At 40.6% G+C, this 14,174-nt stretch overlaps 1 protein-coding gene across 1 annotated transcript; it reads left to right on the forward strand.

Annotated features, from left to right (window-relative positions):
- Positions 1–3,996: 3,996 nt before the first annotated feature.
- Positions 3,997–8,543, forward strand: cacng5b (calcium channel, voltage-dependent, gamma subunit 5b). The gene is made up of 5 exons (XM_044051350.1): positions 3,997–4,215; positions 5,351–5,437; positions 5,544–5,684; positions 5,773–5,918; positions 7,198–8,543. The coding sequence occupies exons 1-5, from the start codon at positions 4,020–4,022 to the stop codon at positions 7,456–7,458; spliced, it is 831 nt and encodes a 276-aa protein (XP_043907285.1). The 5' UTR covers positions 3,997–4,019; the 3' UTR covers positions 7,459–8,543.
- The last annotated feature ends 5,631 nt before the right edge of the window (positions 8,544–14,174 follow it).

A 14,174-nucleotide genomic window follows, 5' to 3' on the forward strand; every position in this document is an offset into this window, starting at 1 on the left:
GTTTCCTCCCGCAGTCCAAAAACATGCAGAGGTTAATTGGACACAGGAAATCATCCTGGTCCTGAGTACCCTCTGCCCTGCAGGTTCTAGAAGTTTCCCTGCTCCAACACACCTGATTCAAATGAATGGGTCGATACCGCGCTTCTGTCATCAAGCTCTGCAGAAGCCTGGTAACGGCCCATTCATTTGAATCAGGTGTGTTGGTGCAGTGGGCCCCGAGGACGAGGATTGAGTTAAATTGACTTAAGGTATGAATGCGAGAGTGAATGTTTGTTCGCCTCAGTGTTTTGACCCTGTGATGGACTGGTATCCGGTGAATTAGTGAATTAGTCCAGTGTTTCCCAACCCTGGTCCTCCGGGAACACTGGCCTGCATGTTTTTAGGTTTCTGCCCTGCTCCAACACACCTGAGTCCAATGGTCAGCTCGTCATCGAGCTCTGTTCATCTGGATCAGGTGTGTTGGAGCAGAGAAACCCATGATTTAGTCTACTCTCCCATTCTGCATGTCTTTGGACCAGCTGTGCGGTAACTGATGAGAACCCACCCCACATACACACAGGGTAAACCTAGGTCTATTAGTCTAAACTGGGAGCCTTCCATCATGCTACTATGTGACTGTCATGGTCTTTTTGCATGTGTGAAATGCACAAATTCATCCTCTGCGTTATCACCCGCCTCCTCCGCTGACGTCCTCTGATCAGCTGCAGTTTCACAGTGAACCCAAAGTATTTTTACACTTCTCAGGGCCCGTAGGCTAATTTATTTGTAGCCACCACCACAGTATTAACACTGATTGCCACATTATTTGTATTTTTTTTTTTATTCCATTTTACAGCTGCACCAGTAGTGCTTTGATTCACTCCACACTCTCAAGTCTTCTTTTCTCTCTCGCGCTCTCTTTCTACACGTCAAACACAAACACATTAATGCAGTCAGACTGGTTAAAAACGTCAAGTCATGTGAATCTGAATCATCGTTCTCCTGAAGTCACGGAGTCAGTAGTGACTGATGAGAGAAGAAATGCACGAGTCCAGCTGCTACTGAGCTCGGTGACTTTTGGAGAACGGGTTAAATATAATTTTGCTCTCGTGAACAGACTTGACGTCAGCACAGAGAAGTGAGAATTTAATCAGAAGTGATCACTTAAGACACGTTTTAATGCTCCGTGCGAACAGTTGCATACCAGGTCTGAATGGGGCCTTAAGAGAAAAGTGAACGTTTACTGTCTCACATTGAGAATCTGTATCAGAGGAGAGGTTTGACAGTTAAAAATGAAACACAGAAAAACCTCAATTAATCAAACGTCGGGGGTACAATTCCACTGCAGGTTGAAACGAGAGCCACAGTGATGTTTGTATGTGTTTCCTTTCACTGCCCCTGCTTTTGTTTACCTGATTCTTCTTGTTCCTCTGTTCATTGTGTAATGATGCAGTGCATAAATAAAGTATGAAATCTATTAAAAAAAAACATTGACATGCTTTGTTTTTTTATTTCTGTGTGTTTTAAAAGTGTAATCATTTTAGTGCTCTTACAACACACGTGTAAAGGTCTAACGTGGAAGTTTCACTTCATCATGCTCGGACAGGGCTCTATAGTGCCCTCCTAAGGTGAAAGGCAAATGGAGCAAACCAAAACTAACTTGCATCGAGTTTCACAAAACTTGGTAGGGACACGTTATCGCCCAAGACGAACAAAAAAGTCAAAGGGGACCACTGTCTCAACTCAACAGGAAGTTGGCCATTTTGAATTTGGCGTTCCAACTTGGAGGTTTGCACATTTTGTAAATGAACAAACTCATCTGTGCTCGTTTATGGTTCCAACATTAAAAAAAATATGTCCATTTGTACATATTATTATTATTTTGTATTGATTGTTTATTTATTTTACATCTTATTATTATTACATAAGGACTGTACCGTGCATATAAGACAAGCTTCACTCCACGTCCACCCCTCCTCTCTTTGTCTCTCGCTCTCTCTCCATGGCTGATGTCAGAGCTGGAGCAGTGTTTACTTCAGTTCGTTCCCTCTCTGACTCGCAGCTTCACTGTCGTCTTGTGCTTCACAGTTTGCAGCTTGACAAAAGCAGTGATCAGTTAAGACGCAGCAGCTTCATCACATCCTCATTCGTCCTCAGCCAAAGAGCTGAGCTGCAGGATACAAACAGGTGAGGATTTTATTTTATTTTTATTTTTTTTATTTTTTTAAATAAAGTGTAGGAATGACTCCTAAAGGTGACATTGTTTATAATGAGCAGGACTTGTCACGTGTTCATATTATTATTATTATGCTTATTATGTTTAATTAAGTTTTGAGTTGGTCACAGCTTTTCAGTAATGCCCATACGTAGTATTTCTATGTGGAATTTCTACAAAATTATGAAACTGTAATAAATTGGCATGCAGCTCGTGAAGTGATAATGATCTAATGTGGTGACTTATGTGAGATATCTTGTCTCCTTTGTTTGATGAGGCTTTAGTATGAGGTGTATTTGTATATAGTATATTTGTGACTGGTTTCGTGAGACGTGTGATCATCTGCATGTAATTGATCATTTTCACAGCTGCATGAAATCCTGAATTTTTACTTTTCCAGTTGAATTTGTCATCGTAGGGGACAGGTGTAAGATTTTAGACGAGTCTCCAGAGGATTATTTTATGTCTGCTCAAAATATGTGAGGATTGAGATAGTGGTGGTTGGGGAGAAATATTAAATGGTTTTAAAGTCTAAATCTATCTGTCTGTCTGTCTGTCTGTCTGTCTGAAAAAAAAACAGTCACAATTAATTCAAGATCAGCTCTTGTAAAAATTAGCTATTCATTAACGACTGATGAGATGATTTGATTCCTTCCTCTGTCCCAGTGCATAAATCATTCCCAGGTCCTGGTGATGTAAATCATCACCCTGTCACTGCTGATGATGTCACACCACAGTCATGTGATCAGTGTGTGAAATCCACACTCTGACTTATAGATGCCTCTATGACTGTTTTACCTTTCCCTGTTAGAATGATGGCTGTGGAATATCAAATCCCACTTTTTTGTGTGTGTGTATTATTCTCAGTACATTTTGGAAACCCAGAGGTGTTCCTGACTCAGATGTCATTCATTTGAAGGGGCGAGACAGATGTAGCAGTGACGTGGACTGAAAAGTTTCATTCTAGGGAATTGAAAAACAGTACAAATAAAACACACTTATGTGAATCTGTGAGTCAAACAAAGTTGCATTTGGACTGTATTTACGTGAGACTTTGAAATACATCACAACAAGTGATCTGACTTTGTAAATCTGGAGTAGGTGGTCTGTTTCTCCTCTACATCTTTTCCCTTTTCCTCAGTTGAGCTCAGAGAAAATCTGCACACACACACAAAATATGGTTGCCATGGCATCAGAGGACATTACATTCCCTGGAGATTTACTTAACCATAAATATGGCTGACCTCAGCCTAACTTTAAAACATGTCTTCACCATAAAATGTAGTCATTTACATTATCGGGATCTTGATTTTTGTCCCCATAAGGAGGACAAGTCCACACAATGTGACCTTGTAGGGTCCCCACAACATAAGGAATACCTCACACACACACCTTCAAGGTTATTGTGTAAAACACCCCAAAGTTGATTGATTTGGTTTGTTTACATGATGCATTTGCACATGTTAACCTTGTTCTTCGTGTTTTACAGCAGTTGGCATCCAAATTGTTTTCTTTTTCTCATTCTTTTGCCCTTTATTCTCACTCTCTTCCTCCTATCCAAGGGTAGAACAGAGCTTCTAGAGTCCCTCATTTTTTGAATGCCTCTTTCTAATCACAATCTGTGTCTGTCAATCAAGACCAGCAGAGGTGTCTATGGGATGTGTTCTGCTCATCGAACATCTGACTGCTGTTCACATTATGGAATAGAAAGAATAACAAGGGAAAGTCCTCACATTGTTCATGGGACCTTTTTCTTCTTTTAACCACAGATCTCTGGAACCCCCACACACACACACACACACACACACACACACACACTGTCACCATGAGTGCGTGCAGCAGGAAGGCCCTGACTTTGCTCAGCAGTGTCTTCGCAATCAGCAGCTTGGGTCTGCTGGGAGTGGCAGTCAGCACTGACTACTGGTTGTACCTGGAAGAGGGCGTCATCATGCCTCTGAACCAGAGCACTGACATCAAGGCTTCGCTGCACTCGGGCCTCTGGAGGGTCTGCTTCCTTGCGGGTTGGTAACAGTTGGACGTGACACATTTCTTTATTTAATCTCCCTCGCGCAATTTGACGACAAATCATGTAAATTAGGATCGTGATCGAGATGCCGGTGTCAAATGTTAAAGTGTTTGTAGAGGTTCTAAATGTGGCAGCAGAAGCAGAAGCAGCAGCAGCAGCAGGGAACTGATGCTGTCACACTGATATATCATCACTGCGTCAGCCACATTTGATATTCACACAGAATGACATTCACAATTACTACTTCGGTGTGTGTGTGTGTGTGTGTTTTCCAAAACACAAACTCCAATTTAGGTGAGGGTATTAAATTATGCATTTATGAAAGGGTGAACTCCAAATGACCATCTTCTCTGTAGTTACAGACCTATTTCCCTCCTGATCCTTTATGGATTTCCAGTTTCTTACAAAACTGAAAACCACTGCCCTTTGATTTTTGTTCATCTGCTTCCTCCGTGTGAGTGTGTATGTGTGTGACTGGGTGAATGTTATACGTCTGTGTCTTTAGTGGGAGGATGAGGAAACAATTGGACGAGAGCATAATTTATACTGTGTGTTATGAGTGATGTCCTGTTTTATTATAACCCATTCTCAAGTTCAAGGTCAAATGTATTTAGAAAGCACATGTAAAAGTCGTTTTACATGCTTGAATCAAGTTAAAGGAATCAATACTATTGAATTAGGAAAGTCACAAAAAAAATGTGTAAAACATGTAAAACCAATAAAAAATATGCTATACAATATCAAGAGTAAAAACATGACAACATATTTCAACCACCAACACCCCAGGGATGCCCTAAAGAAGGCCGTGATGGATGATTCCTGTAGATGTCATTCAGTGACCTCCATGAAATATTGAAGGCGTTTTACTGCCATAAGTGTCTTGCTGTTTTTCATTTTAAGTTTAGGATTTTAGTTTGTATTTAAACAGTTTTGTCTGCGTTATATGCATTCAAACCCACCACATATTTCACAAAGCTGTTATAGATTCATCGGGTGATGAACATTTTTAAGGTTTGGAAGTCATATGACCTCAGGACACACGGAGGCTGCACCAGTTTTCACTGTGTGATTTCTCTATTTCTTTCATGGTCCTGTCGTCTTGTCTCTAAATCTGTTCCTGTCCTCTCCAGGTGAGGAGTCTGGTCGGTGTTTTACCATCGAGTACATCATGCCCATGAATGTCCAGCTCACGTCAGAGTCCACCGTGAACATGCTCAGTGAGTAACTACATCGGAAACATCCAATAACAACAACAACAACAACGTCGGGCTTGAAGACAGCATTTTAGTCCAAACTCTTGTCATTTTCTCTCCCACTGTTCAGAGATGATCCGCTCAGCCACTCCGTTCCCTCTGGTCAGCCTTTTCTTCATGTTTATCGGTTTTGTCCTCAACAACATTGGGCACATTCGTCCTCACCGCACCATCCTGGCCTTTGTCTCTGGAATCTTCTTCATCCTCTCAGGTACATGTTTACTACTCTTGTTTCTTGTCTTGTTTCTCTCTTCATTTCTTTTGATCCCACATGTTTCCCTCTTCTCTCTGTGTCACAGGTCTGGCTCTGGTGGTGGGTCTGGTGCTGTATATTTCCAGTATAAATGATGAAATGTTGAACAGGACTAAAAGCAGTGAGGCCTATTTTACCTACAAATATGGCTGGTCCTTCGCCTTCGCTGCCATTTCCTTCCTGCTCACCGAGGTGAGCAACAGACCATAAACACAAATGACGGCTGTCCAGTCCTGCTGTCATATCAAATGATTTTACCCGGTGTCTTTCATTACCGTCACTCACAATTATTGGCAACCTTTTTGATGATGTCACACGGCGATGCAGTGGCTAGCATTGTTGTCTTACAGCAACAAAGGTCACCAGTTTGGAGCTTGGTTCTATGTCTTTCTGTGTGGAATTTGCCTGTGTTGACCCGATGACCTGTCCAGGGTGTGACCTGTCTTTCACACCATGTCAGCTGGGATTGGCTCCATCATCTGCCATGACCCTCATGTGGAAGATAAAGTGGCAGAAGATGGATGGATGATGTGCGAGACTGTAATCCTTCAGTTCTTCTGACTGTGTATCAGACAAAACTAGTGGCCTAAATCTGTCATGCTGAGTGTTTTTTACCATTCAAAATAACATTGCATATACTTAAAGAATTCAGTTTAATCTAAACCAAAACAACGTCCTTATTAAAATATAATTGAGCAACAACGCTCCCTTCAACCTGAGGTACATTCAGCCATCTTCTACTGCTTTATCCTCCACATAAGTGTCACAGGTGTTGCCGTGCCAATCTCAGCTAACATAGGGCGTTAGGCGGTGTACACCGTGGACAGTTTGCCAGTCCATCACAGGGCCACAAAAAAACATCCATTCTCACACTAATTTATAGTGTCCAATCACCTTTGCCTAATGGAGATTTTTGGAGCAAAAATGGCTCTTACACTGAGCTTTAGGAAATTATAACATGCTTTTATGCTGTTTTTACACTTTATTGAAAAAGATAATAATGATAATAATAATACAATAAAAAAATATTAGAAAAATACTCAATGAGGTGAGCTGTCCTTAGTTGATTGGTTAAAATATTTAATTTTAGCGAATTTACTTATGGTATCTCTACCATAAGTACATTTGGTGGTCAATTTCTGATGCAGTTCACATGCAGTGTGTGTAGTGTCATGAGATTCTGCTGCTTTCTTGTGGTGGCAGAGTGAAACCGCAACACAACCGTTTATGAGCAAATCCATCCAGACAACCATCCACTCTCACGCCTACAGTGAATTTAGAGTGCCCAATTTGCCTAATTCTCAAATCTGCCTGTTTTTGGACTGCGGGAGGAAACAAACTCCATGCAGAAAGACCTGCAAGAAGAGTGCTAACCACTGCACCAAATGTGTGGCCTTTTATGAGCAAATGTATTCTTACATTTTACGATGTCCACCTTTGTTTCCATCTCCTGCATCCTTCTCCTCTGTAGAGTGCAGGCGTCATGTCAGTGTACCTGTTCATGAAGCGCTACACAGCAGAGGAGATGTACCAGCCGCGTCACCCCAGTTTCTACCGCCCCCGACTCAGCAACTGCTCTGACCACTCAGGCCAGTTCCTCCATCCAGAAGCCTGGTCCCGTGGACGTAGTCCCTCAGACATCTCTAGTGAAGCTTCACTCCAGATGAGTGCCAGCTACCCCACACTGCTCAAATGCCCTGACTATGACATGGTGTCCTCTTCACCCTGCTGATGATCGAGGTCAGGTGAAGATATAAATGAAGAATTAAAAGGCAGAGTGAAGACAGCGAGGAAAAACCCTTGTTTGGACTGTTAAGTGTAATTATAGTCAAACAACGATAATAAATCAAGCTTTTTGCACCGTTTACTGTCATCTAAGTGTACAGTTAAACCCTCAAAATGTAAAATACTTTGGGGAATTAATGTAAAACTATAAAACCACACACAGTTGACAATACTATACCCTGGTGGGTCCTTCTATAGGAAAAACGTCCAAGGACCTTGTGCTGCACTGATGATGTGTCCTCAAATTTTCCTTTAATATATGAATGAATACTTAAAAATAGCAAATAAATTATTTAACAGAACAAGATCTGTCTGGTTAAAATTAGTAAATAAGAAATTCAAATATCATTTATTGGGGATATCTGTCAACCCCTAGTGGTTGGCAACCGATATCTGACCTGATGTGGAGAATAAAGTCTAGTTCATGTTTGAAATTGCTCATACATCACAATGTTTATGTCACAATGAGTCAGTCATTTTTTTCTTTCAATGAAAAATCTCCATAGTATGTGATGTAAGTTAATTTGATTCACATTTTATTTCTGCCTCTGAATGAATATTTAAGTATTTCTACAAACTGAATGTAAACAAAGTCTGTCCACATCAAGAATCCCTTGATGTGGACAGAAAAACACACAAATTGCTGTCAAGAAAGGAAAACAGAATCTTATTCACAATATCCCATTCAACAGCTGATTGTAATATTCAGTCATGCTTCCACTTGGTCAGCCATTGGCAGAAGACGGGTGTGAATGATGTCTCTCCAAAGGAAACATCTTGTCCTGCTGATGTGCTCTTGAAGAAGATAGACAGTGTGGTCACTAAAGTTAAACATTTTCATTTCAAAAATGTAAAATGTTCATTTCCATCCAGTGTGAGAGAACCAGGTATTGTAGTACAACAAGAATGAGCGAGGCACAAATGGTATATAAGATATAAAGTATTTGGATATTAAATTTGTGTTGATGTGAAGACGTTGGGGTGAATGACTCGTTGTGCTGTAACATTTAAAATGTGGACGAATCATCCATGCAACAAATGTCTAAATTAAATAGTTTGGTGCTGCATTGACCAGTGGAGAGGACGCACAGTATATGGTCTATTTATCTCTGATGTACAGCACTTTGCTGTTGTTGGTTTAAAAAGTTGGATTGGATTGGATCAAAGTGTCAAAAATGCCTCTGCCGCAATCATTGGCTTGTCCTTGTTGACAGTGACTTTTTGCATTACCAGTAGATGGCACTCTCTCCTCAGTCTTCCACCTCCACATGCATGAGTTTTCTTTCACCACAAACCTTCTCTGTTCTGCTTCACTTCATTTCACCACCAGGTAGCATTATCCCTGCATATTATCCATTGAATGAATGAATGAATGAATGAATGCAACACACATTTGCAGTAAGCTGTATGTGTGTATGTATACTTTATATATTTTGTGATAAACACTAAACATAAACTAACATAAAAGCTTATTTTTATATGTTGTATAGAGACGTGTTCAAGGATCATAGTTAACCTCTTGATGCTTGCGTTTATGTGAGGAAGACAAGTTCCCATAATGTGACAGATTTAGGGCCCCGCAATATGAGTACACACACACACTGGTTTCCATGACTTCAGAGGACATTGCATTGACTTACATTCATTTCCTGGAGACTTACTCTGACCTCAGCCTTAATTACTACTGACCTAATCCTAACCCTTAAACTAACCTTAACCCTAACCCCCCTCTGAACTTTAAAACACCTTAAAATATAGTAGTTTATGTTTTAGGGACAAGTATGTGACTGAGTAAACAGATTTAGGTCCCCACAGCATGAGGAATACCAGGTACACACACATACATACACATACACATACACACACACACACACACACACACACACACATGCACACACACACACACACACACACACACACGCACACACACACACACACACACACACACACACACACACACACACACACACATTGCTCTCTGTTGAATTTCTCAGGCACACACTGCCGCCTTTGTGCTCAGTGAGCAGACGCCAGATAAAGACTCTACTCATACATATCGCTGAATCCAGAAAAATTCACCTCAACTCTGATCAGGTGATGATGATGATGGTGGTGGCAGGAAAGAAGTGGTCGAGACAGAGAGTTGCACTTTTTAACCCAGAGAGGGAAAGAGGAAATCCTGCCTCCATCCATGACCTCGGCGACAGGAAGACGGTGTAAAACCCTGTCACGTCCACTGGTTTGGATTTACTATTTATACGGTCAAATGCTGCTATAACACAACTTTCCCCCTTCTTTGCAACACGTGAGCTCCTCAGATCCACTTAATATTCAGATTTTATAAATTAGCCTTTTGTTATGTCAGGTGATGTGGGGGGGAGAACTGCTTACCTGTCTATATTAATATTTGTTATTTATTTAATTTATTTTCCCCTTTGGCTTCAGCATCTCTAGGGGTTACCACAGCGGATGATCCGCATATTTGAGTTGGCAGACTTTTGTATGTCGGATGCCCTTCCTGATGCAACCCTCCCATTTGTCCCAGACTTGGGACCAGCACTAGGAGTACACTGGATGTGGCCCCCCCTGTGGCTGGGGTCAATTTAGAGTGTCCATTTAACAGTGAGCGATGGGGATTGGGTACATTGCTCCGGGGCACTTGACCTGGTGGGGACTTGAATCAGCAACCCTTCAGTCACAAACAAAAGGAGTTAAAAGAGGCATCTTAATCTGAATACAAAACAGAAAGATTAAAACCAATAAAAGCTATAACATAAAAATCAAAAAGATCAAAATCATGACAAAGACATTGCACCGTGAAACCGTTAAAGGGTTTTGAATTGTAAAATTCCTATAGTCCTATAGTCCTATAAAAGCACACTAGTAAAAGTGTGTCTTTGATGGGGATTTAAAGAAGGGGAGGGAGAATAATCTACCTGACAGGGCCTGGTCACCCTTGGACCTCTGCTGAGTGTGAGGAATAACAAGAAAGTCTCTCACTTAGGACCTCAACTCTATATTTAGGTGTATGTCCAGACTTAAAATGAACCGTTAAATCATCTCTTAAATGCATTGGAAGCCAATTGGGCAAATTTAAAATAGGAGAAGTATGTTCTCCTCCAGTGGTAAGAAGTCTTTTGGACAAGCTGTAGTTTATGAAGACTCCCTTGGCTCAGTCATGTCAACAGGGTGAGGATGCATAACAGTTTTCTAGGTTTCTCCTGGATAAAGTTTTCTGAGGTGGAACAAACAAGACCTTACAAAAGAAATGACACGTTGTTTGAGATTAAGGGTATTGTAAAATGTAAGAATAAAATGTAAATGTAAATGTCAAATGTTTCTACTGTCGTATGTTGTATGGTATGGTGTAGTGTACAGTACGTGTGGAGTGATGGGTCGGGGGCATCAGGAGGTGATCGCTCTCTGGAGCAACTGAAGTAGCATGACTGCTCAATCAGGTCACGTGAAGTCGGTCAGGGGGAGAACCACAGACGTTTGTCATGATGGCCGGGCTAATCTGCCAGGCGTGCGACTGCCTGAGGGTGTGTACCCTTATTTGCACAAGAGACACGGAGTCAGAAAGCTTGAAATCCCCCACTTGTTGGGAATGTGAGCTCTTTGTTCTGTGGTTTGACCTTGTCTCGGTGTACAATAAACTCTAAAATGACTGAGCCTAATTGATAATTTTCTGATTTGAAGCCTGAATGGTCTCAAACCTGCATGTGCTCACATTCACTCTGATCACTAAGGATATCTGGGCCACATTTTAAGGTTTATTCTATGACTCAGAAACACGTTATGACATTTGTGAATGTATGGGTTTGCCTCTAATGGATCTTGCTCTGACTCAGTGAGGACTCTGTGCTTGATCAGATCCAGTGCTGACATAAATTAACATTAACAGTGAACCATATTCCAAAAGCTATCACCAAAATAATTCATATGACCTATTTTCCCTCTTAGAGAATATTCAAATAATGGCTCGCTCTGTGTCCTGACTGCTTTGCATGGATCCATGGATTTAACCGTGTGTGACTAAAGTGACTCTAACTGCAGGGTCTTCCTCAAGATTCCCCCTTTGCTATACTCTCTATATTTTGCGTTTGTTCCTCCTAATTACCCACAAAATTGAAGTTCAACCAAAGACTTGAAACATTCTCATTCTCTCTGTTGAATTTTTCCCTTTGATTTTTTCCCGGCTCAACTAATGCCACACACCTTTGGGAATGAAGTTTCCTCTAACGCACATGGTTAGGTCATCACATCTGCCTACGCTTCATGCCACAGAGTGTAGAGAAAACAAACAGTGTCTGAATGCATGGACCCAGTGCTGTAGTCACACGTTTACCCAGGTGTAACTTTAGTGTCCTCCTGCACGCCTCCAGTTTCTCTTTTTCTTGTCATTTGGCACCAAACTGCACCTGACTGGATCGTGCTAGATCAAGGTCTTTTGGTTTGTGCTTCGTGTTATGGTCAATTATGAAGCAAATGTAATGAAATTGAGATTAAATAGAGCAGCGTTTAAACGATAGACTTTATTATTAGTCAATCAGGCCATCTAAGTGAGACTGGTAAAATGCTTTTCCAGTGATATAACACACACACACAGTTTGACTGAGCATGAGGGAAATCGTTTGCTTTTCCGTACTTAACTCAAACAGATATTTGTGTTTAGTCTAGAGGACATCTCTTTGTTTAGATAAAAGTACTGAGAGTGAAACATCTGTCCACGTATGAATAAACAAATGAATGAATACATTAAAACATCTGTTCATGCTTGACCATTAGAATAATCCACACAGGAAGTGAGACCCCTTCCTTCTCTTTGGAGGCAGGAATGTTATAATTGAAACCACGTGTGAGACAAGCTCTCTTTCTGTGTATGTGTGTGTGTGTGTGTAATATTCTCCGTTCCACTATTTCCAAACCTGGTGTTTCTAGCTGCTTACATAAGAGTTGAACCAGACATTGGACTTTCATATTTTGCATTCTTGTGTCATTCCACACGCAACATACTATTTGCAGCTGCGTCAGTCAGTCACTCCACTATTTGATTCCATAAATCATCGTTCTTGCACAGCACTGACCAGCAACCTTTCTGTTTAGAATGTGTTGCATGTTTAATGGTCCCCCACTCCCCAGTTTTTGCTTCACTGCATGGCGAAGAACTCATCACTCAACTAAAGAGATGGGACTGGATTGCACAGCTGAAACCCTGCAGGAAACATTCAGTATCTGTGACTAACTGTGGAAAAGCTGTACTTCAGGCACATAATAAACAGTTTCACTTTTCATTTTCTACCACTTTGTACACTAAAAAAAAGTTACTTCAAAGATACATTGTTGTAAAATATAAAGTATAATAATGCATCGTAATTAATTTATTGGATATATTTTCTATAAAATGAGTATTGGTACAAACATTTCAAACCTACTTTACTTTGTTTTTTATTTTAGTAGTAGATATTGCATACACTTAAATGGCAGTTTAGGTCCTCAAAATGTAAAAAGGCACTACAGTATATACTGCACACATATGATGAAGTACCCAAACGTTTTCAAGTTTATTGAAAACGTTAACAGTAAAAGTATTAGTACATTTGTTTTTAGATTAGTACTAGATATTGCGCACACTTAAAAAGTAATTTAAGTGCTCCAGTTAATTAAAGCGTGAAAAGGTACCATATATACCGTACACAAAGTTTCCCAGTTTACTGAAAATTCTTTAAAGTACTAGATATTGCACATAATAAAAAAGTACCCAAAGTCATCCACTTAACAAAAAACGTATAAAAATAGACAAATTCATAAAAGCACTAGTAAAAGTACCTTAAGTGATCCAGATGATTAAAACCACATAACAGTACTATGCACACGAGACATATAAAGTATTATTATTATTATTATTATTATCTAAAACTTAGACTGAAAGGTTGAAGATAAAGATATATAAAGGTATTGCACACACTTAAAAAAGTAGTTTAAGTATTTAAAAAAAGAGTACTAGACATTAAACATTAAACATCACGTACAAGTTAGAATAATATATAAAAAGTGCTAGTTTTATAAGTACCTTAATTTATTAAAGTTGATTAAAACCACATAGAAGTACTATGCACACACTTAAACATGTATAAAAGTACTAGATATTGGCCGTAGGAATAACATAAAAACACAAACACAGACATCTTTAACAACTGTAGCGACAGGGCGAAATTCAGAATAATCAATAGCAACAGGACCGATACATGTGATTGGTATAAACCCAGGTGGAGTCACGTGAGAGTTGAGTAAAAGATGAATGCTGACGCGCTGTTGAGGCCGTTTAGCGGAGCTGGGATGGGATTAACCACAAGTGTCAAGTTTGACAAAAACGTGACGCCATTTCTCCGCTTGCACTTTCAAAATAAAAGACGCGGCTTCCTTTTGGGCTTGACAGAGCCGCGAACCCGAGCGTTGCTATTTTATTTTGGAGGCACATGTACCCCGCTGTGGCTCGTGTGTTCATCACAATGACGCAGCCATGTCAACTACTCCGCCGCCGACAGACTGCTGCTGCTGTGGGCAAATGTGGAGCGATAACGACAACACGCCGGGCCACAGCGGGCGAAGACACGCCGCCGTCACGGAAAGACACACCGCACAGTAACTGGCTCGCGATAG

Source organism: Solea senegalensis, linkage group LG19, assembly GCF_019176455.1.
Source record: "Solea senegalensis isolate Sse05_10M linkage group LG19, IFAPA_SoseM_1, whole genome shotgun sequence".
Lineage (NCBI taxonomy): Eukaryota > Metazoa > Chordata > Actinopteri > Pleuronectiformes > Soleidae > Solea > Solea senegalensis.